Genomic DNA, 27,500 nt, shown 5'->3' with positions numbered 1-27,500 from the left:
TGCTGGGATAAAACCCAGTTCATTTGCTTTTCCATATGCATCATGCCTTTAGGGGCAGGGGCTGTGGTTATTGCTCTTTGTGTCTAAAGTCACAATCCGATTGGGGTCTTCTGAACTGCAAGTGGCATTTAATTTCTTGGCCATTGCCATCCCTGTGAGAGCTGCACCTCAGTGAAATACAGTAGAAAAACGTTTTGTAGTGGGGCAAGCAGAACTCCAGGAGTGTAGGGTGGCTTTCTCAGGGGAGAAGAATGAGAATTTGAAGCAGAAATTAACCTGTCACTCTGCATTTTGGCTTTCGCCACTTTTCTTGGTGCTTTGGACCTATCCATTGTAATAAAGATGTTCCTCAGACTGGGATCAACAAAGTAAGGCACTGTTGTGACATGGTGTGCTTTTCCTACAATTCTTTGATGGTTTGGGGTGTTACCCAGTGCTGTGATAAGTAATATTTTTAATAGATGTCCTCAGAATAATTTTGGGAGATTGGGAAATAGTAACCTGCATTGTGGAGGGGGGAACTCACCCACGGAGACTCACAGGCAAGGCTGCTCCAGAAAACAGAGTTTAACCCCGGTCTCTGGATTTGTAGGTCATTTCCATGACCTCAAAACTCCATTCTTGATTCTGTGGCACCGACTATTTGTGTTCTTTCACTCGAGTCTCTGTGTAAGTAAATTCCTGGAGGAACCAAGTAATCATTACAAGCCTCTCCCGTCTCCCTTCCAAGCACAAAGGAGCGCAGCTCTGACCTGATTTTGCTGGTAGGAAACCAAGTCTGAAACGCAGGGAGAAACAGCATCCACATGCAGTTTTCTCAGACGGTGAATCAGGAAGAAAGGAATAAAAGTCCCACTCATGGCAAATGTTAATCCTCTCCCTTAATACGCTCCTGGCAGATGCACAGGTAACAAGGTGATGGGCACCCTCCGAGTGCCTGAATGGAATAATCTGTGTGATGAGTGAATGCCACGTTGTGTCGCTGGGGCTTAAGTGCCTTGCAAACAACCCGTTGCTGAAATTAATCTCTCTATTTGGGACAAGCTGCAGCTTGTGCTGGGATCTGTTCATTGTGGTGAGCTCCAAAGAAAAGATGCTCTGGTGCTGGGTGCCCTCAAAGAGAGACTTGCTTCTGCTTTGCAAAAAGGCATCAGACAGGTTGTAAGTTCAGGGAGAAAGGATTTAGCTGAAGTTAGAAGCCGGCCTTTGTCGGGGGAGTTGTCGACAATGTGTCTGTATGGGTTTTCTTGCCATGCCGGCTCCCAAAGAAAAGCGCCTATCCATGGTAATCAGGGTTTATTAAAGGAAGCCAGGAAAAAAAAAAAAAATCTTTAGCTGAGATTAAAGGGATTGTGTAGCTGCACTTGGTGCTGAATTGCTGTGTGCTGGCTCCATGGCTGGACGTCTGCCTTGTCAGCATCTGTGCGTGGCCTCCCGTGTCCCAGCAAATGAATAGCTGTGCCTGAGCAGAGCAAAAGCAAACAGAGGAGTGTGCTGCCTGATTAATGCTGGGCTTCATTAACCGCTGAGCCTGTGCTCTTGGCATTGCCCTGGGTGCTCTTGGCTTCCTCCTAACTAGGTGCTCCCTGGTGAAGAACCCATTGGGGTCCATCTGAGCCTGCTCCACCATGTGCTGGGACCCTGGGGTGGTGCTGGACCTGCTCTGCAGGAGGGGGTGGTGGATTTGTTCCCCTCCTGGAGCTGTTTTTGGGCCTGGTTTTGTCCTTTTCTAGGTTTAAATGTGTGTTTCGCTCTGAGTCCCTGGCTGGAGCTGGACCCAGAGTAGTTTTTCTTCCATGGCTCTTTGCAGCCAGGCTCTCATGTGTGGCTTTTCTCAGGAAATGGTGCTGCTGACCTTGTGGTGTCCCTGCTGCAGAAGGCACTGATGGCAGGGGACCTGCTGATTTGGATCTGTCTGCCACCTCTGGTGGCAGGAGGCTTGTGTGTGTGTGAACCAAACGGTGAGATGCTGCTGTCTCCCATCAGCACCCAGGGACACGTTCCCCTTTGGAGCTGTCATTGCAGTGGGGTGAATTTGTGGTGGTCTCTAATAGAGGGATGTGAGCGTGGCTTTTATGAGATTGACATCAGAACCAAATGTCCCACCTCTCTCTTTCCCTTCTCCATATATTCTTCTACCCAAGTCTGTCTCTCTCTCACTGCACAGACCAGTCCTTTGTGTTCTCTTTACTCCTGCTTTATTCCTACTTCCTCAGACATAGCACATAGTCCTTTTTGACTTTCTCCCCTTAAAACTGGCTAGGTTTTGAGGATACATTCAGCACCCTCTAGCTTTCCTATCTAATAACAACCACCAGTTGATTTCAAAGAAGCTAGGAAAGTTTCTTTCCCTTAGGATTTTTTGCACCCATTTTTTTCTTGTCCAGGGCCCATAGGGTTGCATGTCATAGAGTCTTGGGATCATTTGCAGGGGTCAGAGCAAGACCAACCTGTGTTCTCTTACTCACTGGTCTCCAACTTTTGCTGGAAATGGTCAACAGCGGCAATCAGGTAACAGTGCTGTAGGGTGGCACCATAACTTGCTGTCCTTGAGGAAGAAACAAGTTTTTAAACCAAACTGTGCAAAAACAAGGAGTCTTATGGGAAATGTGTCATTTGCAAGCCATAGAGTGGAGACCCTAGTTCTACATGCAGGAGGGTGGTGTGAGACTTTTTGGGAGAGCTGACTCAGAAAACATCCTCTGATATACCTGGTGCTGAGCATGGATGGAGCCTTGTCTGAACCAGATGGATTTGGGAGGAGGCTTCCTCTGTGCCACCTTCATGTCCAATCTAGGTTCAGACCTGGTGTAGCTCCTCTTCTGGATAAACGAATGGTATTTTCCTTAAGGACTGCTGAATGTCATTAAGGTTGTGTAGCATCACTTCCCAAGACATAAAGAAGGAGGAAATTTCTCTGCTCTTTCATGCAGTGGGGAGATGAAGATATTCACCTGGGAGACCCAACCTCAAAATAAAACTTGTAGGGCATTGTTATGGCCTGTTGCATCCCCTCAGCACAGCTGCTGCATGTGAAGAGTCCAGCAGAGCAGAGGGGCAGCCGTTCCTGATAGATGGAGAAAAAGAAGGGCTGTTTTCTACCAAAACATCATTTGCTACACATCCCTGGGGCTGTAGAAGCTGTGTGACCTTTCCAGGGACCTTGAATGTGTTGCTGAAGAGACTGCTGTGGCAGGAGCCACGTAGCTCTGCTCAGAGGGACAGTCTGGTCTCACATGGGAGCCCTGCACTGGGTCGTGGCATCTCTGCTGGCCACGTTTCGTGGGGGGGGGAGGAGAGGGAATGTGGTCAGTGTGGGGAGGTGGTTTGGTTTATTTTGGGAATGCCCACATCAGAGCCTAAGCCAAACCTCACTGCCTGCTCAGTTTGGCCTTTTGTTTATTTTTCTTATAACTTAATTAGACCGTTGACGACTGAGCAGCTTAAAAGACTGGGTATGTCTACGGCACTGCATTATTTGTCTTCCCAGCTGCTGTGATTTCCCACTATCCAAATGTGAGCAATAAAAAGACGCATGCATAAAACCCCCTTCTTACTGGTGCATCCTCTAAGGACTAGTGCAAACCCTGCTCTATTCTGCAGGCTAAACAACCAATCCTCCTTGCCTCTGCCCTCTGCTGTTATTTAATAATTAAGCCAAATTATAAATGATAGCCCTGAGAGGCCCAAGTACCGACTGGGACTCCAGGAGGCAGGAATAAAAAAGTGAGCAGACGGGTGAGAAGGGAAACTCCAGAAGTGTTCAAAGAGAAAAACCTTCCTCCTAAGGTCACTCAGACTGCTGGTGGAAGATGGTAAGATAGCCCCAGGCCCCCTCCTTCCTTCTGAAAGGCTGCTTCTGGGCTTGCTTGGTGACTATCAGTGCTGGTAAAATGTCTAGGCTTTTCCAGCTTCAGGTGAATAAATTTTTCCCCTGGAGATTCGCTATTTTCAAAGTCTCCTTGTCTGCTGCAAAAGGGATTCCTCACCTAACCTTCCTGGGGTCACTCTAGTTTCCAGCCCAAATTTGCTGTCATTACCTGGAGGAAGTTTTCCCCCACCTCCCTCTCCCCCTATAAGTGACAGACAGATCTCAAAGTGGGTCACAATTCTCACTTGGTTGGGCCTCAAAGATTTCACATCTGGAGTGCATCTCCTCTTGAGTTGATGGCCTATTTTAAAGGGGACATTTCCTCCTGTTGGTATAACTCAGTTTTTGGGCTCTGTAACAATCTTTGGGCAGACAGCTCCTGTTGCAGAAGAGGGGTTTTTGGTTGCCTCTTCAGTCTCGGGGTCACGGCAGTTCCCATTTCCCTGTCCTGCAGCTGTGCTGACTCTGCAGGGCTAAGAAGAGCAAAATACGGTAAAATAGAGGGGTAAAATAGCTATCTTTTTTGTACTTCAAAACAATAATTTCTTCCTAGACCTGCCTAGTGCCTGATCAAACCAGTGTCTCTTAGAAATATGGATCATAAGTCATAAGTGAAGGGAGCTGGTGTTCAGGGTCGCCACGTGATGTTTCTGAACACAGGACTCAAACAGGGACAGCTTCCCTCTTCTGCCGCTCTCTCAAGGATGGCCTCTTTTGAAAGAGGAATGCTTGTGTAGGAGAGCTCAACCCATCACTGTTCTATCTATCATAATAAAGGTTATTAAAAACCTACGTGACTGGCCTGCGTATTCCTGTAGAGCAAATCCTCTCCAGCTCGCAAGACAGTCTTGCGAACTCTGCAGTATAAGCTTGATTTTATTAAATATTTGCTTGACCAGGAAGGCAAAGCAGAGCAGGATAAACATGCCTAAAGTAAATGTGAAATGACCTTTGGCTGTCATCTATCCAGTGCCTGCGGCTGCTGTGGTAGGGAGGGCAGTGGGAGGTGAAGGTGATCACACAGCTGCTTTGAAATTCTGCCTCCTGTGAGAACTTTGAAATATTTGGGGTGGCATGAAAGTGGTGGATACTCTGGAAGCCCAGACTTACCCTTTCCACTATCAGATCTAATCAGTCTGCAGGTCAAAAGAAGATAGGATTTATTCCCTTTGTTATTCCTTGAAGTAAAATTTTCAGTTCCGCTGGCGCTGGCAGAGTTGCACAGATTTGAAAGAGCTGTGAATGCCAGAACCGTGTCACTACCACCCCTTCCTCCCTGCTGGGATTTGCAAACAGTGATTTTCCCTTGTCTCCTCCTTGCACAGGGCTTGCTGTCGTCACCTTTGCTCAGCAAGTTACACCCCTGTTTTCAGCAAAAGCTCTCTGTGAGAAATGGGAGGACACTGGCCTGCAGAAGTGCACCCAAATCACAACGATCTCTGAGGCTGGGGGTTGACTTGTTTTCTTTTAAAAAGCAAGAAGAATTCTGTGCAATTCTGATATGAATGTTAAAAAGGGAGGGAGGGAAGACCCATGTGCTTTAGCCTGGCCACCTGTAACAAGGGTTGTGCAGTCAGCACTTAGCAAAGAGCTTGGCTGGCAGGACCCAAGGTGGCAGGACTCCATCCTCCAGGTGCTCTGTGGGGCCATACAAGGCCAAACCTTCTCTCAGTACAGAAGCAACTGTGAAAAGGAGGAGGAGGAACAGGGAGCAGGTGGATTTCTTGAATGGGAAGATGTATTTCCACAGCACAAGGATGGGGTGTTGGTGATACACTCACCAAATTAGAGCAGTTGTTCGAAGTCCATGTAGCTTTCACCACCCCAGTTAAAACCTGGGAGATTTTAAGAGACGGAGTGGTGCAAGAAAGCTCCTTTAGACTTTATTATTGCTAATAATAAAGCCTTTAGACTTTATTAGTGCTAATAATTAGGCAGCCCCTTTATTCTCCCTCCTCCAAATTGCCCAGCGGAACTCTCTGTTTTTTGGACAATGTGGTCTTGGCTGTGCAGTGGGTGAAGAGCAGTCTTGTGGTGATGGCCCAAGGGAGGGAGGGGACCTGGTGCTCAGTTTGCTTTGTGCTTGGCTGTGTGCCCTTCGTAGATGTGGCTCTGAAGGCTGGCAAACCGCAGCTCCTACATCTGTACTCCAAGCTGGTCTGGCATGTGGCAGCTTTGATCTGGTAGCCACAGAGAGCCTGTTCAAACAGGCCTGCTCTGAACCAGCGTCTCCCTGAAAGGATGCTAATGTCAGGCCAGAGCTGGTTTCTTCCTGGCAAACTTGAAGAGCTGCAAAAGAGCTCAGCATCCATCTGGACTTGTCCCTGTAGGCAGGTCCCTGACCTTCTCCAGAATTCAGTCCCTCATCCAGAAGAGCAGGAGAATAATCCTTCTCCCACCCTGTCTTAGCAAATACACAACTGGGTCAAAGTTGGCAGTGCAAACAGTAATGTTGCTTGATGATTCTACCATTAGCCTTCTGCACTGCTCTGGCTTCCAGTGAATTCTTGTGCTGCACCATGGGGCACACGTGTGTGTAGCAGAGGTTAAGAGGGCACTGATTTGTTATTCTGCTATGTGATTTCTGCTCTTTCTACCAGCATCTTTTCTTTCAGGAGGGCTCCCTTTGTGCTGGCTGTAAGTAGAGAGCTCAGAGACGAGAAAAGGAGGATTAGCAATTAAATATGCTCTGATGATGGCATGGTTGTGAAGGAGGGAGGAGGAAGGAATACTCCATAGTAACGTACTTTTGTTTTCTTTTCTCTTTGCTTGTAGGACAAAATCTGCCAGGGAATTGGTGTTTTGAAGACACTTACAGCTTTCAGTCTTTGTTCCTTTGGGAATACAAATCTTTCTAAACATGTCACCAGCCATGTGGAAGTGGACTTGCCTGATTTCTCACCTCCTGTTATCTGCCACGGTGTCGCCTCTTGGTAGGCAGCAGCCACCCCTCCCAAAAAGGCCCTTCATCACTTTCACTGGAGACCAAGCGGAGGGGAACTTCAACCACTTGGTTGTTGATGAAAGAACTGGGCACATTTACCTGGGAGCTGTCAACAGGATCTACAAACTCTCCAGTGACCTGAAGGTCCTGGTGACCCACCAGACTGGTCCCGATGAAGATAATCCCAAGTGTTATCCTCCCAGGATAGTCCAAACCTGCAACGAACCCTTGACACCCACTAACAACATCAACAAAATGCTCCTCATAGACTACAAGGAGAATCGATTGATAGCCTGTGGGAGCCTTTACCAGGGCATTTGTAAGCTTTTGAGGCTGGATGACCTCTTCAAGCTGGGCGAGCCCTTCCACAAGAAGGAGCATTACCTCTCCGGTGTCAACGAGAGCGGCTCTGTTTTTGGAGTCATCGTTTCGTACAGCAACATGGATGACAAGTTGTTCATTGCCACTGCTGTGGATGGCAAGCCTGAGTATTTCCCCACTATTTCCAGCAGAAAGCTGACCAAGAACTCTGAGGCAGATGGGATGTTTGCATACGTTTTCCACGATGAGTTTGTGGCCTCCATGATTAAAATCCCCTCAGACACCTTTACCATCATACCTGACTTTGATATCTACTACATCTATGGCTTCAGCAGCGGAAACTTTGTCTATTTCCTAACTCTGCAGCCTGAGATGATCTCACCACCCGGCTCCACCACAAAGGAGCAGGTCTATACCTCTAAGCTGGTCCGTTTGTGCAAGGAGGACACAGCTTTTAACTCCTATGTCGAGGTGCCCATTGGTTGTGAGAAGAACGGGGTCGAGTACCGGTTGCTCCAGGCGGCCTACTTGTCCAAGGCTGGAGCCATTTTGGCGAGGTCTTTGGGTGTAGGCCCTGAGGATGATATCCTCTTCACAGTCTTCTCCAAGGGGCAGAAAAGGAAGATGAAGTCCTTGGATGAGTCTGCTCTTTGCATCTTTGTCCTGAAAAAGATCAACGATCGCATCAAGGACAGGCTGCAGTCCTGCTACAGGGGAGAGGGGACGTTAGATCTGGCCTGGCTCAAAGTCAAGGATATTCCCTGTAGCAGTGCGGTAAGTCAAGCCTCTACCCACCTGAGTTTAACCTCCTCATGTGCTCACAGAGCTTAAAGTGTGGCTCAGTGGCTAGAGCGAGGAACTGAAGCTGCCTTGTCCCAGTCCTGGTTCTGCCTCTGGCTCACCACACCACCTACTTTAACCGCTCCATGACTTAGTTTGCCATGGAAGAGCTGGGGAATGTATCACTTTCCGACCTTCCCAGCAATCTTATGTTTTTTATAGATTATGCCAAGGGACCTTAAAATCTTTAGGAGGAATTGGTCTGTTGTTGTTATTTCACTGTGCAATTCATCAGGGGTGAAATCATGTTTCCTTCTGCAGTTTTGGCTCAAGCCTAAACCAAAACAGTACTTAGATAAAGTCGGCTGCTTGTGCTGGTTTCTGTGTCTGATGGTGGAATTTTATCTCTCTGGGCTAGAGTTGGAGCAGGATTTGTTCCGGGAGCTTTGTGAAGCCAGGGCTTCATTTCTTCTGTGTCTGAGGAGTGCTGGTCATTAACCATCAAAGTCCCTCGTCTTCCTGTTTCTAGCCAGCTCTGTGGTGTCTGTGCACTGAAAAATTAAGGCCTGGCTACAGATCAAGGATTAAATGCTGCAAGATTGAAGTGCAGGTCTGGGGAAGAGGTTGGTCTACCTGACCTACAAATGGTCTTACGAAATTGTCTTGGTTTATTCCGCCAGTTCAGTGAAGTGTCATTGCGGAAATCTGCCTCAGCCCTGGCAGTATGCGGCTGGCTTTGATACCATGCGCAGAAATCAGCATTATAGCCGGCACTGCACCCCGGCTGCTGCACTAACCGCCTCTCTGGGCTTTGATTTCCTTCCTTAATTAGCTCTTTCAAGTAAGAGGCAAGTTTAAGACTGAGCAAAGGGAATATGGAGAAACACCAGGGCGCTTTCCTGCCCAAATCATCTCATGGCAGAGTCAGGGCTTGGGATACAGGATCACTCATGCTGTCCTTTGTACTCAAGCATTCTTTGCTGGGGGATCCCTGCTGTTGCTCCTTTATAGGACAAGGACACGCTAAGAGGAAGGCAGATGGAAATTTCATTGCAGGGAGATCGATTCTGCCTTACCCTGTCCTAATTCCTCTCTGTACCAGCACCCTCAGCGTCATTGCACAACACTGCAGTGCTCTCACACTCCTACACTGAAGGTGCAGAGGGACAAACCCGTTAATTTTAGTGGGATTTCTGCTGTCTAGGCCTGTGCCAGTAGTGAAACTCCCTGTGCAGCATTGCACAGGGAGAAAGTCTTGTGCCCGGATCCAGCTTTGATTATTATTTATTTATTTATTTGTGTTTAGCCTCAGGGCTGCTGCACATTCAAAAAACTGCCTTTAGATTTAGGCTGGGAGCTTCCCACTGGAGTCACTTTCCTGGGCTCTTAAGCCTCTCCTTGTATTTGTAAATCTGCTCTGCTCATGCTCCATGCTAATGCTTGCAACACAGGACCTGTCAAATCGAGAATTTTGAAACCCATCAATCACGTGGCTTCTGTGGCTTTAGAAAGAGGAAAAAGGGCCAACAGCTTTCCTCTGTCTCTTGGGGTGAATCCTGGATACATCAGGCTGAATTTGGAGGGACAGCGCTGCAGATACTGGGGAGAGGACAAGGAATCAGGGACTGAGTGACACAGTAGGGAAAACTGTAAGAGCATCTTTGTGACTGTGAATCAGAGATACTAATTCCTCACAGCTGGAAAAGGAGCCTGGAGATCCTTGGAGAAAAAAACAAGGGTCTGAAAAGGTAACTAAATGGGCTGTGCTATCCTTAAATGAGTCTACTTAGAGCTGCTGGCAAGCCCTGCTTGAGATCAGCTGTGCTGCCCGAGGGACGAGGTATTAGTGGCTTGGCTGCTGTAAGGATTGCAGAGTCCAGCCGCTAAGCTTGGAAAATATTTGGTGGTTGGAGAAGTATTTTGGAGCCTGGGCATATGTCCGTGAGGACCTCGTCTTCTTTGCTGATGTCCTGCTTGCTAGCCAGCCACCAGTACTGCTGCTCTGCCTTTTAGAACATGGATTTGCAGCAGCTATAAAACCAATTACAAAGCTACCAGTGTGATTTTTCCTGTTTTTTTTTTTTTTTTTTTTTTTTTTTTTCTGTAGATATCAAATGTGTCTCTGCTGGTGCAGGCTCAACCTGCCTGTGAACCTGAAGTTCAGTTCTGCTGCCCTGCTTCCAGCAGCCAAAATCCTGCACGTGAATAGTTACAGCTCGTACACTGGGCAGGGAGCAGATGGGTAGAAAGAAACTGTGGGATACCTCCACTGAGCATCACAGAGAAATACTCTTAGAGGACATATTCCAGCCCTTCTCTGAGATACTAACCCTAAGACTGTGGATTATGGAGCTGGGCTCATCACTGTCCTCACATCTTGATTCACGGTCAGGCCTGACCTGTGAAAAACCAGAGGTGAACAGACAATCCTTGATGCTCGTTCCTCTCCTATCCCTCTGCTACAGCTGTCCTCCTCTTAATCTTCAGCATAGATCAGGAAAAATAGATGGATTTTTATGTCTGGGCAGTTGATTTGCAAATTGGTGATGTTCACCAAGGTGATGAATAGTTTCAGGTAATACCTCTGGTTTTCCTCTCTGCCTGTACCTTGCAAATGCAGGATAATAGCTTATATTTAAACAGCACACTTGACCCCAAATGCTTAGAAATTCATATAACCAGAGAAAAATGAAGCTGGGGAAAAAAAAAAAAGAGTCCTATGAGGTCATCTGGTTTGCCCTTCTGCCTTACTTATAACATTTCTGACAGATGTTTGTCTCACCTGTTCTTAACCTCCAGCGGTGGAGGCTCCCCTCTCTCCCTACATGATCTGTCTTTGCTGCTAGGGAGCTTTCCCTCACATCTACTCTAAATCTCCTTTCCTGATACTGAAGCCATTACTACTTATGTAGCCCCAGAAAGCACTTCTGTTCCCTTTGACTATCTACCAAAAGTGTTGTGTGCCACCAAAATGCAACCAATTTTGCGGTGTAGTGTGGTGCATCAGTCTATGGAGCAAGGCTGTACAGATTCTCAAAGTGTTTGCAGAAGGAAGGGCTGGTCTAGAGGGAAAAAATGCTTATAAAGGCAGAAAACAATCTTTATGTTGGGTAAAGAAGATTGGGGTTCGAATGCATATCGTAAACTTTATAACTAACCATTGATGGAAATGCTGAATTTGTTTAGAAACATAAAAAAGGCAGTTTGGGAGGAAGAATGGAGGTGTGAAGGGACCATTTCTGGGGGAAGGGATGAACTGAAGGGACCAACTGCTGGCTTAGGAGCTGGTTGCAACCCAGGGCTGTAACCTGGGGAGGTCCCAGCCTCCTCGCCAGCCTGATCTGCCTCCCAGCATCACCCGCCGCTCTGCAGCCTAACAGACTGCAGTCCCTGAAATGAAAAGGTGTCACCTCCACCGCTGCAGCTCTTACCGGATACACAGTGCAAATATCTGCCCAAGATAATCAAATTGTCTGTCCCCAACTATCGCCTGGTTTCTGCCTTTCGCCGGTATTTTCTTTTCCTTTTGGCAGGAAATGGAGTTTGACTGCTTAAATTACTGTATTCAATCTCTTCCTGTTTTTCATGGCAGCGTTGTCAGGTGGGAGAGAGCAGAAATGTTTTTTTTTGAAGCTGACCAGCTAACAAAAGGCGTTGTGCAAAGAGCTGGGCAATATTTTTCCAACGCTTTGCTAACAGAGGGCAGGCGAGGTGGGGCATTTGGGACTCAAGTCATTGTCTGACAAGGAACTCAGCCATGAAGGCTTCCCCTTCTGATGCTTCAAGCCACATTTAAATCAGCAGCTTTCCAAAATATCCTTGTGGTTACCACTGCCTGGATCCCTGAGAGGTCTGCATCTCCTCCGTATGTCTGTTCCTGACGTGGACTCTGCTCTCCTACTCCTTCCTGCTTCCCTCTTTCCCCCTGCCCATTCTAGATGATGAGACTGATCCATGCTCTGCACCACCAGGTCAGGAAGAGCCATTTCTAGCTCGAGTGCGTATGGTATAAAGAACAATTTGACTCCTGGAGAGGCTGCTGTTGATGATGGAGTGGCCATAATTTTCCTACAGAAAATGTGTGTCATTATTTTCCTCTTCAGCAACACACTGGTCTGACAGAGCACTTTGAGACACCAAGCTGGGGAGAGCATTACCCCTGTTTTACAGGAGGGGCAGCTAAGGCACAGGAAAACGTGACTTGCAGCTCATTTACAGCTCAGGGACTCCTGGATCCTAGTGTTGTGCCCAATGTTCCCAACTGTTGCAGGGAGAGGGAATCACATCCTTGTTACTTCATTCCTCTCTATCATGGGGAACAGCATAACAGAGTCATTTAAAAAGGACATGGGATGGAGTTGCTGGAAAAAGAAGGCTCTTTCAAAGGAAAAAATAAAATCACTTTATCAACCAAAAGGCAGGGATTATCATCTCTTTCTATCACTCCCCCTACATTTTCCCTTAGAAGGAAAAGGTTGGGGAAAAAAAGGAATGTTAACGTTTGCTTAGCCCTAAGGGAGAGGAGCATGGGGAAGGTGGTCCACGCGGTGCTGCTGCCTTGACATTTTGCACACACAGCGTGTGCTTGTTTCTCCTGGTGGGGCTGGCCATGGCATGAGCCTGCCGCTTTCCCTGGGGAATGACTCAGAGTCACAGGAACGAGCTATCGGTTTCATGAGACCTCCGAGCGCCGCTGCTTGCCAGCAGGGCTATCCAAAGTGAATCTCTGCGAGGTCAATGCCACTCATGCTTGTACAATAGGGACTTTTGTTCATCTCGACTGGATATACCACACATAAAAGCTTTGCAGGCGCTCCTTTAGCCCAAATCACACAGGGTTATGTTCCTGATCCAAAGGGCTCGTAGTCAGTTGAGGAGCACTTTTTGGCCAACTTTTAATGGTGTTTTCCTCTTCTTCCTCTGTAAAGAAGCAGGAATCCTGGAAAAAGTGACAGGGAGCAGCCTGTGCAGAAGCAGTAGCCTCAGAAATAGGGAAATGCCTCTCTGGGAATGCTCACTGGAGCCGCTGAGACGGAGCAAACAGGCTGCGCCTGCCAGCTCTCTATTTGTATAATTGGTCACATCAGTTTGTGTTGGATGGCAGCGTGTGTGTGCAGCGTGTGCTGGAGGGACTTGCTGGGCCCAGCGCTTCGAGAAGAGATGACCAGCGTCCTCTGCCAGCGCTGGGAGCCTGAGTGGATGGAGGGTTTTATTGGGGATGTCACTTGGACAAGGGGTAGGGTGCTGGCTTAGGATTTCTGCAGCTGAGCTCTGCAATTTGCAAATCTCCCCCCTGAACCCTCCTCCTTTCCCTTTCTCCATCCCTTCACGGCCTGACTGTTGTCTCTCCTAGAAAGCCGGCCGTGCTCTGGGGTGAAAGACACTTTAATAGAGAGAAATGTCATATTATCTTGCTACGTGAGGCAGCTCAGGCGAAAGCAGAGCGGGGAGCTCGCTCCAGTGATGTGGCTGGTATTTCTCGTGATTGTTGTCAGTGGTGGAAGTGACCAGAGACATCTGAGGCCGTGCTCCTCAGGCTAATGGAGAGCAACCAAGTTCAAATCTCCACTGCTCTGAGCAAGGTCCTGGCCCCTCTGTAACCGGAATTAGGAAAGGCTCCCCACCTCTTCCACTGCGATGTGACCAGGCAGGCTCGTTAATTAGCGCTAATTCATTGACGAGCAAGCCCAGCGTTCGTGGTGTGCCAGGGACACGATGGCTGAGACATAACGGAGTTGCAGGAGTGAAACCCTCCTGGTTTTCCAGTCGGTGTACGTAGATGCAGCTGGGTAGCTCGGGGTGAGCACTGGGACTTTTCCAGTATCCTCATCCCAGTTCAGCCTGGGTGTAGCTGCTGGTAACATCCTGACCTCTGGATATCCTTAAAATGCCATGATCAGCATTTAGGTGGGTGTGCATAAATTAACCTGATGAAAACTCATTTTCAGGGGCTCCTTAGGCACCGCATGGGTTCATCTTCATTTTTTCCTTGGCTGCAGTCCTTCCTCCCAAGTGCCACCTCTCTGCTTTCTGCCAGTGGGGATAAGGACACGTCCCTGCCTCTGCAGAGTGCTCTGCACTCCAGGCAGGAGAAATGGCTTCAGCGGCCCCAGGGGAGAGAAAAACAAAAACTCTTAAGCACCTAGATAAACTGAAGCTTGCACTTAAGGGCTGTAAACCAGGCCCTAATTGCACCGAGAGGATGATTGCATTTAAGGCATTAAGTGTGCTCCTCAGTATTAAACACCTGTCCTTGAAAGGATACCTCCAGATCAGAAATAACACTGCCTGTCATTAATTGTCTTATCACATCCCCTCCCTGCAACCTCTCCTTCCAAAATGTTCATGGTTTGTGCTGCAATAAAAAAAAAAATCAAGCTTTGAATAAAGCTTCCGTGAAGCTGTCTATTTCCTTCCCAAACATACGAGGAAATCCTCTGCCTTTAAGTGGCCGGGTGCCAAACCCGTGCGCGCTGCGCTGTTCCCTCCTGGCTCCTCGCGTCTGCTTGACCCTGCTCACACAAAATGTTCATTGAAGACGGAGCAGGGCCCAAGGCTGCTGACTCGCTGTTGTGTCTGAGATATTTCAGGCTCGGCTCCCTCCCCCAGCCATCAGTCCCATCTCCGGACCGCGCCGGCTCTGCCTCTGTGGCTCAGCATCATCTCTCAGCATCTCTCAGCATCCTCCGCTGGCCTCCAGGTAGATGCTTCTGCAGGAGAGCGAGGTGCCAGCTTCCACATCGCCGCCTGGGCCATCTGCTTTGTGCTCCTCGATTGCCTTTATTTTTGGGAACCCATCTTTGCCGCTTCCCCTGCCAGCGACCCGGGCTGTTTTCTTCTGCGGTCGAGCCCCGCGGTCACACGTGGCTCAGCCTCGCGTTCTCAGAGGGCTCCATATGATCTCCTCGCGTTCGCTTCCGCGCCGGCTGATCAGCTATTTCACAAACCTGACCTCATATTGCCTCACCAGGAGATTGCCTCCCAGGCCAAGGGGAATGCTTACGCAACATTTGGGGAAAAAAAAATAAGAAAAAAAAAAAAAAGCATCAAGCAAAACTCAGAAAAATCCTGCAAAGAGCCAGAAGCAAAGTGACTGCGTCTCCCTGCATGAGCCTGATGCTATTTAAAGCACCTCCGGACTGGGGGCAGCTGGGGTTTGTACAATAACCATTCTGTTGAGGAGGGGGTCACGGGTATGCTGGATTCAGCGTTGCTTTCCAGCCCAAATCCTGCACAGACCCCTTCTCACTGGCCTGATGTGAGTAGAGTTGTTGGGGTGAAAAACAGTGCAGGGTCTGTCTTCGTACTTGGGGAATCAGTGAAGATGTTTAGCCTCTGGGAACAGTCCGATGCACACGTCTGCATTTATTTTATATTCCAGCACACACATGGCACAGGGCATTATTTTTGCCCCAGAAATAACCGCGTTTACCTGAATTGCACAGAAGCATGCGTCTGCATTACATCAGGCAGCATTAATAGAGATGCTGGGAGTAGCCACTAAAAAAAAATGGGGACAAGATATGATGATGGGGACAGGAAAGAGTGTTGTCCATACAGAGACGTGTCCAGGTCTCCTCTGACCATATTTCTGCCTGAGATGCTCCCAGTGTGGCATCTGCGTGGCCGTGCTGCAGTGGCATAGGCAGACTCTGGGTGATGTTAAAACAACTTTGGGACCAAACACAGTGTTTTTAGGGCCGGCGCAGACCTGGCTGGATAAATATGCCCAAATCCGGGATGGAGCTGGGTGTCATGCTCGCATCTACCTATGAACCATCCGTCTCTTCAGCTCTACTCCTTTGCGGAGGTAAATGTTAGGAAGTGGAGCAGTGTGGCCTCACTGTGCTTGCTGAAGTGCAAACCTTTATCGCATCTTTATTCTGGAGGTAGCAAACGCTCTCACATTGATCCCACCTGAGCATGCACAGTGATGTTTGTGTGTGTGTGACACGTTGCATCGTTACCAGCATCCAGCGAGGACATGGGGTGCCAGAGCTTTCAGTGAGGTTTCAACTTGGAGACCTCTGGGACTGAGACCATGGGGACGTGGAGCTGAATAACAAAAGCTGTTCTGGCTCTGCTGCTGTGATGTGTACGTGCTTTATAAAATAGCCATGAAACCCATAAGACCTAAACCCTGCCCTGTGCCACCAGCACCCAGTTGCTTAAATTTAGGGACAAGACACTGTTTCATCCCTAGTGTTTTCTGCTTTATGGTGCAGATTCTGTGGAGATAATACTTAGAGTAGTTACAGAAGTACTTGAAGCACAGGATACCCAGAGATTTAAGTGGTAATGCCGCGGACAAACAGAGAGACCTCTGTTTCCTCCATGCAGTATTGGAGCTGGCATAGCTGATACAGCATGTGGGTGACATTAGATCAGTAGGAACAACATCGTATTTACCCTGTTTCAATGTCATTACCCCGTCATTGTCACTGGTCCAAAATATAATGGGATTTGTTCAGCTGATTTATCCTGTAAACAAGCAATATTAGCCAGGCGCGCATTCAGCCACAGACAGGGAGTGGGAGAGGCCGAGCAAGGCAGCGTGCAGAAGGGAATAATAAAAAACGCGCTGCTCCTAATGAGGGAATGACCCAGCACTCATCAGTGGGTCAGGGCTATTGGTCGGGATCCCGCGCCAAGAAACACAGGGCTGTAATTGTCATGGTGTCCCTGCTTTTGAGGGCCGTCCGCCGCACAGGCCTGCTTTCAGCTGCAAAAAAAAAAAAAAAAAAGAGTTTGGAGTTAATGGCTTGAGTGAATTTATACGTGGCTGACACAAGTGCTCTGAATTCCTCAGCTCCCCAGATCTGCACAGATAGAGGCAGCAAGTGGGAGATTTTTCTTGTCCGGTGCCTGCACGATGTATTTTGTTGTTTAAAATGAGAACCAGGCTTATTTACATCTGTTTTCCACCAGAGTATAGGACCAGAGACAAGGCGGTTCTCCCTGATACACACGCGCAGCCTTCGACTCTCCGTTATTTGGTGAGCATGCTGGGGTCTCTCCTACCCAACCCAGCAATTTCCCCATGCTGAAGAGCAACAACAGATACATGTTGTTCATTACAACACTTAGCTTACCTTTGCAGGACCACAGCGAGGCTTAATTAATGCTTTTAGGCGGCTCTGGGAGAAGGTGTCGCCTGCATGCAAAGCAGCGTTGTTGTTTAATTTATCCAGCGCTGTTGGTGCGCGTGGCACTTTGCAGCCCAAATGATAATTTCGCCTGTGTAACAAAATAATAATTATAGTAATTGTGATTCAGCGGAGAATGTCTGGTGGTGCCAGCATAGGGGAGGCAGCTGGACTCTATCCGGCAAGGTGCTGGTGTGCGTCACTGGAATAGGAATGAGGGTGTCTGGCAGCTGCCAGAAATGCTCCATCTCAGCCCAGGTTTAACCATTCTGTTACCAGCAAGTAGCAGGAGATAATGGGCCGGGGGTGAAGGCGAACATGAGAGTTTAATGTGGGGAAGGTCTCCTTGTTGGGTGTCTCTTTTAGGTGGACACAGCTGAGGGAAACGCGAGTTATGGCAAGGATGCTCGGGATTACGGAGGCAGAGCTGGCAGGGCACAGAGCTCAGTTCTCTTTCACCTCTTTCACCGCTGCTGTTGATGGAATTTGTTACACAGATCACCTTTGGCTTACCACGGAAATCCAATGTCCTTTAGGGGCAATTTTTCCCTCTCCCAAAGGCGTCTTTCTGCCTACACAGAACAACCCTTTTCACCCAGGATTTTCCCTCTGTGACATTTGCTCCCCGGCAGCACCAGGGGAAGTCAGTGCTGCTGTGTTTCAGGTGCGTAACACAGCTTTGCAGCTGGAATATGTTCTTACAGGAGAGCTCTAGCAGCTTATTTGATCAATACTTCACTTCTGAAAAATCCCCAAATGTTTGTTTACCCAATAGACCATGGCAGTTTCAAAGGCAGAGTCTCCACACTCAATAATCTCTTTTTTGGGGGTGCGTGAAATTTTTTAAGTGAATTTCTTCAAGCTCACGGAAAGCACCGAGCTGAGAGCTCCAGAGATCATATTCCTCTGTTTATCCTTCGGTGCCTCATCCACACGATCCTCCAGCCTCTCAGCCAGCAGAGGGAAGTTTATGGGACTGCAGAGGAGCTCAGCTTCCTTTTACAGCCACATTTGCTGCTCTTTAGGTCCCATCCCTTCTTCCTGTTTGCAGACACAGTTTCCCGCTTGGGAGGGAAGGAACCTCAGGGACCACACACCTCAGCGATCTGGTTTTCACCCCAGCTGCATGGCTGGGCGTGCTAATATTGAGGTTTGGAATTGTAATGCCAGATTTTTATTTTTTTTTTGAGGAGGTGGAAATGATTTCCGAAAGAGAGATTTGGCTGACACAGCGGTGATGAATGGGATGTGGGGTGTGAAGGCTTCCATGAACGGGAGAGTTTGGGATATCTGTTTGACAGCCTGCGTTGCTGCTGGAGGTACTGCCCCTCTTCCCTGCCTACATCACTTGCTTGGGCTCTAACCAAGGCTCTGAATTATCCCTTAACTTACAATATCATAACAGAGAGAGTGTAAATATCCCACGGAAATATATTCCCAGGTATCTGAGTTGGTTCCGCACCTCATCTTGTTTATCTTGACACAGAGTGACTATTTTTCATGGCAGACACTTGGAATTGAAGTTGATGAAGGACCTGAAGGATATAGCGGAGGTCACATCAGTACACCATCTGCCAGTAACACGGATTCATTAACCTGGTGGTGTTTTCAGGCTGGATTTTTAATTGCACCTTTGCTCGTAATGCTAGGAGTGTCTTCTCTGCAAGTGGCCAAGGAGCAAATATGTCATTTTGCTGAGGACTGTTTTGGCCTGGGGGCCCGAAAATGAAATATACGTGATGTAACAAAAGCACATAGTCAGTCTTAGTTTTCTCCTTTGGAGGACATGAACTGTTTCCTTCTGATAGCCTGCTGCTGCTTCCAGAGCAGAAATCCTGCTGCTGACCAGACCCATGCCTGCGGTAAGGCAATGTTCACAGCAAAAGTGAGAATATGAGTTGAGGAACATGCCACGGGCTGAAAAGCATCTGCACCTGCTGCTCACTGGTCCTGTGGCTGCGACACAGCTGTGGTCTGTGTCTCCAGGGTCTGCAGCAAGAAATAAGAAAAGCCAACTTACTGCCAGCGTTGCTTAAATTTTGCAGTATTGGGGTCTAGAGTATATTTAGGGGTTCACTGATCAATGGATATTGTACACATCTTTTGGCACAGTAATCATGCAGAAATTCAGAACTAGAAGATGCTAAATTAATAGCCACTGTTGCTTCTTAGCAATAATTACTGAGCTCTGCTGAGCAAAAGGCCCGAAGACTACAGAAACCTGTTGGTCCCCATAAGAGAGGCAGCCTCCTCTTCAGGAAATTGCAAATTTTACGATGTGGAGGTAGATGGCAGAGGCTGTTGGGAAGCCTTATGCTCTCAGTCCAGCAGGAACATAAATGCAGACATAACAAGTCTGTACCACATTAAGATTCTGCAGCACTCTGGAAACTTGACACCAGCCCTTGAACTGATGCTTAAACTACAGACCCCAAAACCAAACGCTGGTACAAGTTCTAGTTAATTTGAGCAACTTTTCCCCGGTCTTGTGTTCCTGAATGATATCTGAGTGAAAACCTCTTAGCATAGTGGGTACAATTTCCCTGTAATTGGTAAAGTTACTGTAACTGCACTGTCATTTGTATATGGTGACATGTAATTGCGTGGTAACCACTGCTGTGGTTGCACAAGTGAAAAGCAGCGTGCAATTATAATGTATTTCCAAATGCTGGCTCTTTATCCAGCTTCCATTATATCACTAAGCACCCTAGGGAAATGGCACTGGATATTTTTGTATGTTGTTAGACTGCGGGCTAACTGCTGAAGAGTGGGTTTGTTGGTGAGCTGTGCTGTCTTTGGTCGGTGGCCCAGGGTTCCCATCTTTTTGCCCACAAAATTTCCCCAGGCCCTGAATTGCAGATGACAAAGGTCTATAGCTGTTGGTGGTCACTGGGCAAGACCACATTTTTTTTTCCTCACCCAGTGTCAGGAATGCATGTGATGGGAGGGCAGTAACAGGCATCAAATTATGTGAATGTTGTGGCATGAGGTGAGTGTCGGAGGAGCTGTCTCCATCCTGCACCAGGACCTCATGGCTAGACACTGCTAGGCACTGCCTGTAATTTGGTGGTCCTGCCACAGTTCACAGCACAGAATTTTGGGAGAAGGCTGGATGAGCCAAGTCCATGTGTCCCAGTGGGGTCAGAAGGGAGAGCTAGAGGTCAGAAGCAGAGATCCTGCTAAGAATGCAGGAGGTCAGAGGCAGATCCAATGCAGCTTAAGGGTACTGAAAATTCCTGGCGACAGATTTCCCTAGGACGTCCATCTCTCTAGATTTTTAAATATATCGTGGAGCAGGACACGTGTCCATCCTCATCAGGAAGCTCAGTCCTTGCTGTTGAGAAGATCATGCACACGGGTGATGAAGAGACCCTGGGACCTTGCAAAGATTCAACTGCATATTGCTGTTAATTTCTTACTGCTCTTGGCTCCCTGGCTCTGCTGGCAACACACGCAGCCGTAATGTATGCATTCCCTCCATCATCTGGAGTAGCCAAGCCTGAGATAACAAGAGTGAGAAGCCAAGTACCTGCCACTGTATGAAGACAAGGCTATTAGGCATTAGCTGTAAATCAAAGGCGAGAGACTTGGCCGTTGGGACAGCCTTTATCCCCGGTGAGTCTGGGGAATTGCTTTGGAGCCTGCTGAGATATCTGGAAAAAGGCCCTTGTGCTTTGATGGGGAAGGAAGATTTTGCATGAGTGAAAGCAAGGAGGAACGAGGGATGGCTAATCCTTTACCGAAGCTTTTCCCAAAATATGGATTAGGCTGTATTTGATTATCAGGGGCTCTTTCGGAGGCAAATTCCTAAAGCAGATGTTTAAGGGACACCTGCAGATCAGTAGGAGCACTATTTGCACTGTCCCCCGAATACCTTGCACTTCAGCCTGTAGTGCAATGCCCAGCACTTCTGCTGGGCAATCAGATGAGATCAATGAGGGAGGTGCTGTAACCAGAGCTCTAACCCTTCTGCTGAATTTGGGGGTTTTGGGGAGTCGGTGAATCTCTAGAGACCTAAGCCAGCACGAGCCTTGTAAAACCATCCTCTTCAGGAGGGTTTGGATGCGTTCATTATTTATTTGATAGGCTTAATCCTGGAGAAGGCAGATGCCTGCCAGGATCCTCCTGTAAATCAGGGCCATTCTTTGCACATCCTTCCTATTTCACTGGCAAACGTGACACTTGGCCATGGTGTCACTGCTGCAGATGAAACCTCTGCTTGCCGATGCAGGGAGCGGTGGCAGGAGCAGACAGCAGCCTCTCACCAGCTGGCTCCCCACTGCGCATCAGCCTGAGATGGAGAGGCAGCTGGTGGGACTCGGGAGGGCATTTATGCCCTGGGAGCTGCCAATCACTCTCACATGAAGATATTTTGGATATGTAAAGCACCTAATAAACCTGTGTTTAGCAGCTTCCCTGGGGCAGAGGGGCAGTGAGTAATATTCCCTCACTAGCAGGTGGAACGTGATGCAGGATGCTGGTTTGACTCCATTCCAGCATCTCAACCACAAGGCCCCCCCCCTTCCTTTCTGAGTTACCTACAGACCACGCTGTGAATTTCTGGGTTAGATTTAACTGCTCAAGATGCAAGAATTGCTGATTGCTTTCCTGCCTCTTTAGATCTTCCCTTTGCCCCTCCCTGATATCCCAGCTGGCGTGCCAGCAGTGTTGCGAGCAGAGTGAATTCATGTCCTCACCTCCGCTTTCATTCTGGAAAGTCGTTAACGTGAAATTGCCAAGCAGAGAAGCTCCAGAGAGTTTAACGTGGCTACTTTATATTGCTGTTAGGAGTGTCTGGAATTGAAAATAAACCTGCGCTTGCAACTCCTGACCCTTTCATCATAAATCCAAATTTCCTTACGTGTTTCTCTTTGCTGAAGAAGATGACTGTATTTCTGCCTTTACAAAGATGTTGTGCATGCAGCTGAGAGCCCCAGCTGCACAGAAGTTAGCTGATGTTTATTTGTAGGGTTTAACTCACTGCTATTTTTTTATTTTATTGTTGTAGATGATCCCCTGAGGAAATCATCCCAATGTGTTAAATGAAAATAGTTTTCATGCAATGTGTGACTTGCTGGCCTTACTCTTCCTCCAAGCTTCTTCTTGGGGGACTGTTGTCTACCTTCAAACTGTAACTGTGCAATTGCTTCTCCAGCATCTGTGCAAGGGCACATGACTATACAGCTTGGCCTGATCTGCCCTCAAACATCCCTTCACATCTCAGAGGTTAAGGTGCGCTGTGATGGTCCTAGCTCTCATCTGAACCTCATTTTTTTAACGCACTGATTTCACTCTTCAAACTTGTTTTGGCGTTTGGATGTGTCCTTCTGTAAATGATCTCAGAGAAGTGAGATGAAATCAGTGGGCTTAAAGTTAGTTCTGTGCCTGTAGGTGGGAAAAGCTTGATTTCAGCCCCGTTAAGGTTAGGTCTGACTTCAGCTGGAGCTGGGCCCAATCTGTTGGAGGAGGAACTAACCTGTGGCAATTGGATTAATTAAGCCTCAACAGGCTGGGGATGTGCTGTAGATCAACTACAGGTTATTGTGTTTGATGCTGGGATTTCTGGGTCTGTATCCTCTTAGGGTTTTGCAGGCTGATAAGAGCTTATTCTGGCTATGTAAGCTCCGATATGCATCCACAGCAGTCATGCTCTAGCTAGCACATCCCTGCTGTTGATAGAGTGCACTGCAGAGGACTCAATGCTGTGTTCTTTCAGCCACACAAGCTCAGACCTGTCTGGATGCCTGGAGAACAAGCAGAAGTGGCTTGCATCTCCCTGAAAAATAATGCAGGAAACTCCTGTCTGAGATACAATATCCTGGGTCATGCAGGAAGGTAGAGCAGATGTTTGCAGGGCCCATTTTGGTCTCTAAATTACTTTGGGCTGTGCTGTTGGGGGGTAGCATACAATCATAGAATGCTTTGGATTGGAAGGGACCTTAAAGATCTTCTGATGTCTCTGCATTCCTCTGAAGCTATCTGTCCTTTCTTCTACCCTCTGTAGGCATCCTCTTTCTGTTTGAATTTGTCCGGGAGCTCCTTGTTCATCCATGCAGGCCTCCTGGTGCTTTTGTCTGACTTCTTCTTTGTTGGGATGTATGATCCTTGAATATTTACTAGCTTTTTGGGCCCCTCTTCCCTTCAGGGCTTTGTCTCTTAGTACTCTTCCAAGCAGATCCCTGAAGAGGGTAAAGTCTGCTCTCCCAAAGCCCAGGGTAGTGAGCTTGCTGTGCTCCCTCCTTGCTGCCATTAGGATCCTAAACTGCACCATGTCATGGTCACTGCATCCAAGGCAGCCCTTGAGGTTCATATTCTCCACCAGTCCCTCCGTGTTGGTGAGAATGAGATCCAACATAGCACCTCTCCTCGTTAGCTCCTCTATAACTTGGAGAAGGAAGTTATCAGTGCATTTCAAGAACCTCCTGGATTGCCTGTGCCCTGCTGTGCTGTCCCTCCAACAGATATCAGGGTGGTTCAAGTCTCACATGAAGACCAGGGCTTGCAAACATGAGGCTGTTTCTATCTGTCTATAAAAGGCCTCATCTGCTTGGTCTTCCTGACCAGGTGGCCTGTAGCAGACCACCACTACAATGTCCCCTTTCCCTACCCTCCCTTTAATCCTGACCCATCAGTTCTCTGCCAATTCCTCATCCATCCCCAGGCACAGCTCCTTGTGCTCCAGCTGTTCATTGACATTGAGGACAATGTCCCCTTCTTGTTCCCCCTGCCTGTCTTTCCTAAAGAGCCTGTGTCCAGCCATCCTAACACTGCAGTTGTGGAAGCAATCCCACCATGACTACAATGCCAATGAAGTCATAGCCCTGCAGGCTATGACATCTCTAACTCCTCTTGTTTATTACTCCTGCTACCTGCATTTGGATAGAGACATTTGAGTGGGGACCCTGATGAAGCTGACTTCCCAGCTGGAGTGGCTGCAATTCCTTCATGCTGCTCTTCAGGTGCTTTCCTGCTGACCCACAACCCTTTTCCAGGCTCTGGACATCTGTTGCTGACACTGGCAGCAAACTGGGAGGAGTAGGATGGATTGGGATTTTCCACAACTGTAGTTTAAAGCCCTCTTCACCAGCCTGGTAAGCCTATAACCAAAGATGTTTTAACCCTTCTCTGACAGGTGAACCCTATCAGCTCTCAGCAGACCAGGGTTTTTAAAGCAAGACCCACGGTCTAAGCAGGTGAACCCCTGGCTGTGGCACTAGTCCTGTAACCATCTGCTGGTTTGCCAGATTCAGCTGGCCCTTTCTTTCAGTCCCTTTCCCTTTGACTGAGAGAACTGATTTAGAAAACTGCCTGTGTTTCTGAGTCCTTTCCTGCTACTCCTAGGGCTCTGTAATCCCTTTTGATACTCCTCTGACTGCTTCTGGCTGCATCACTGGTGCCCATGGGAAACAGCAGCAGCAGATAACAGTCTTTAGGCTGTACGAGGCTTGGTGGTCTATTAGTGATAACCTTGATATGAGCCCCTGGTGAGCAGCAGACTTCCCTCAAGAGCAGCTCAGGTCAGCAGATGAGCACCTCTGTACCTCTACAGGAGAGTCTCCTGCTGCTATCACCCACAGCCTTTTCTTAGTGGGCCTGGTTGTTCTGTGGGGAGCAGGCCAGGCTGTTTTACTCAGCCCCAACCCCCTGCAACGGGTCTTTTCGGTCAGCAGAGGGGTGAAGTGCTTTTGTAAGGCCACCTCAGGCTGTAAGGGCACACCAGACACCTGGGGGCAGGCCCTTCCTCCTGCTGCTCCTCCTTGCTTTCAGCTTCCCCTTTGTGGTGTCATTGCCCAGCCCCCTTCCCTCCCCCCTGCGCCTTCTGTGAGTGGTGCTGGGGGAATTTTGGGCTGTTTGGGCACAGGCTGCTGACTGCTAGGATCCATATAACTCCTCCTCAGCCTGCCTGCTGCTAAATGGCCTCCTCATGGCTTCCTACAGCTCGCCCATCAGCAGCAGGAGGTCCTGCACCTTTGGCAAGCAGGCAGGCCTGCCACCAGCCCCTGCCTCAGGGAAAAGGTTGCAGGGACACCATTACTACAACTAATGAGAGCTGCTGGTCTCTTGAGTGTCCCGGGGCCTCTGCTATGCCAGGGGGACCCCTAAGCCCGTGCCTGCTCTGCTCTCCTTTTTCACTGCTTGCTGGTGTCATCTGCTGTGGTTTGAGGTGGATGTGCTGCACCCTAGGTAAGTTGTCTGCTGGTCCTATTGAGTTTTTCACTTTTGGTAGAGAAGAAAGCTGTTTTGTGTTTCTTATTTTCTTCCAGCACCATGGCAAAGCAGGGTTTTTCCTTGCCCCCTTTTCTGCTGTTTGTAGAAGGTGTGGGGATCTTTTGCTTTCAATCTGAAATGATTTTTCCCTCAGCTCGTCAAGTGTTTCTGGGCAAACTGACTTCAAATCCTGGATTTTTCTCAAATCCTGCTTTAGTGGGATAATTCAGTTGGAAGGGACCCCAGGGGGTCACCCAGTCCAGCTTCCTGCTCAAAGCACAGTGCATCCTAGGCTTGGGGGACTTCTGGAGTCCTTTTGCAGCCACTTGCTCTACCATGAGGTGATCCAGTGCATTCCAGGGTGGAAAGGCTGGTTTGATCTTCGGCATACCTCCTTCCCTTGATTATGGGGGTGGTTTATGCGACTGCTGTAGGCTACTTTTTAAGATTTCATGTGGCTGAAGCTAGGTGAGGTGGATCCCATGCCAGGCGATGTGTTAGGTAGCAAACTGGGGAACAGAAGGCTGGTGACACTGCATCAGACCAACGTGCTGCTCCTCCACCTCGGTGTCCCACACCTCGCCGAAAAATCTGGGTAGTGTTGCTGCTTCTGACATCTTTGGTACTTACCGAGTAATCAAGCTGTGTTTTTTATTTTTTTTTCTCCTTTTCTTCCCGAGCTACATAATGAAACTGGGCATGTTCTCATTATCCACAGAAATGCTTTACTCCAGCAAGCCATGCTGTCAGGGGGGTCTGCAGTGTGGTGATCAGCGCGGTGGTGCTAGACCTCAGATGAATTTGGCCTTTGGATCTGGGATGCAGATTTATCTTAAATTTTGTGCTAGCATTGTAGACTAGCAATATCCTGTCTGCAGCTCATAAACGCTCTTGATCTGATCTGTAATTGCACTTTGAGATGGTGTTTTAGCTCCAAAAGGGCAGTCCTCAAACACTAATGACTTTTGCAGGCCAGAGCTCAGGCTAGCTCTTCCTTACTAATGGCTGTTTGAATTCCTTGTAGATTTTATTTGTTTATAAATATGTTTAGGACACATTATTCTTCCATTCAGCAAAAACATCTGTAATTATTTCCCGTAATTGCTGGGTGAGGACAAAATGAATCAACACTCAGGCTTTTGCTGCCTGTGTGAACTCAATTAAGGAGCAGCACATATTCTAGCCATGCTTCCCAGAAGATGTGATCTCTGATAAAGAAAACGGTCATAGCTCTTCTTTATCAATATAAGAAGATCAAGTAACTTTCTTGTAGACTGAATTATTGCTTTTATAGGCCTTAGTCCAGAAAAAAAAAAAATGAAGCAGGTGCTTAGCTTCAGATGTGTAAGTGGTCACACTGAAGTCAATAAAGTCTAATTGCTTTGGCAATTGCATGCTGTAATATTTGGAACTTCATCTGTATTTGCGTTACTCTGTGGGACCTTCACAATGCCAACCTGTATTAACCTCACCTGTTTTCCAGATCGTGCTGTGAGGTAGGATGGAAGAGTTGCCCACATTGTTCTGCTGTTGCTTTTCTGTAACTCCCTCAAGTTGAAGGAAACACCATCTTATTTGCTAATGTAGATTTAGCTCGGTGGTTCTTATTCTGGATCCCTGGGGAATGATGTGCAAACATTACTTTTGACAGACCTAGAAATGTTTAAAACTTTCAATGGACTTTGAGTGCTAGCTAAAAGAGACTGGTAAAGTAGTAGGAAAAATGCTTAAAATAATATATCCTGCTGGGCTGTCATTCAAGAGAAACAAGTTTCCAGTGCGCCTTCTGTCTGTAACTCATCATGAGACTTTGGACAATTTATTTCCACCTTTGTAATCCTCCAGTCCTGCCTTTGTCATCAATTTGTCAGTCTGCATAAATTATAGACGTGTTGCATAACGGTGGCCGTGGTTGGATGGATACTTCGCAGATAGCTAAAGAATTAGTGGCTTCACTTTTTCATGCTGTCTTCCTTGTTGTTTACAGCTGTTAACGATTGATGACAATTTCTGTGGCCTGGATATGAATGCCCCGTTGGGAGTATCATCAATGGTGCGTGGGCTCCCCATTTTCACTGAGGACGGAGACAGAATGACATCCGTGATTGCCTACGTCTACAAGAACCACTCCCTGGCTTTTGTGGGAACCAAGAGTGGGAAGCTCAAGAAGGTAAGACCTAACGTGGTCCTTTAACTCTTATTTTCACGTTCTTACGGAGATTGGTAGCGT

General features: G+C 48.0%; 1 protein-coding gene across 5 annotated transcripts in view; it reads left to right on the top strand.

The window, feature by feature from the left end:
* The window catches only part of PLXNA4 (plexin A4), a 405,534-nt gene that overhangs the window by 20,027 nt on the left and 358,007 nt on the right, over positions 1-27,500 (top strand). For all 5 annotated transcript variants that reach the window (XM_068670106.1, XM_068670107.1, XM_068670108.1 and 2 more), the window contains exons 2-3: positions 6,647-7,910; positions 27,258-27,440. In XM_068670106.1, coding sequence (XP_068526207.1) covers positions 6,732-7,910; positions 27,258-27,440 — 1,362 coding nt within the window. In that variant the 5' untranslated portion in view covers positions 6,647-6,731. The remainder of the gene's footprint in view (positions 1-6,646; positions 7,911-27,257; positions 27,441-27,500) is intronic.

Source organism: Anas acuta, chromosome 1 (genome assembly GCF_963932015.1).
Source record: "Anas acuta chromosome 1, bAnaAcu1.1, whole genome shotgun sequence".
Classification (NCBI taxonomy): Eukaryota; Metazoa; Chordata; class Aves; order Anseriformes; family Anatidae; genus Anas; species Anas acuta.
Note: the sequence above shows the minus strand (reverse complement) of the source record. Positions and strands in the feature narration are given on the sequence as shown.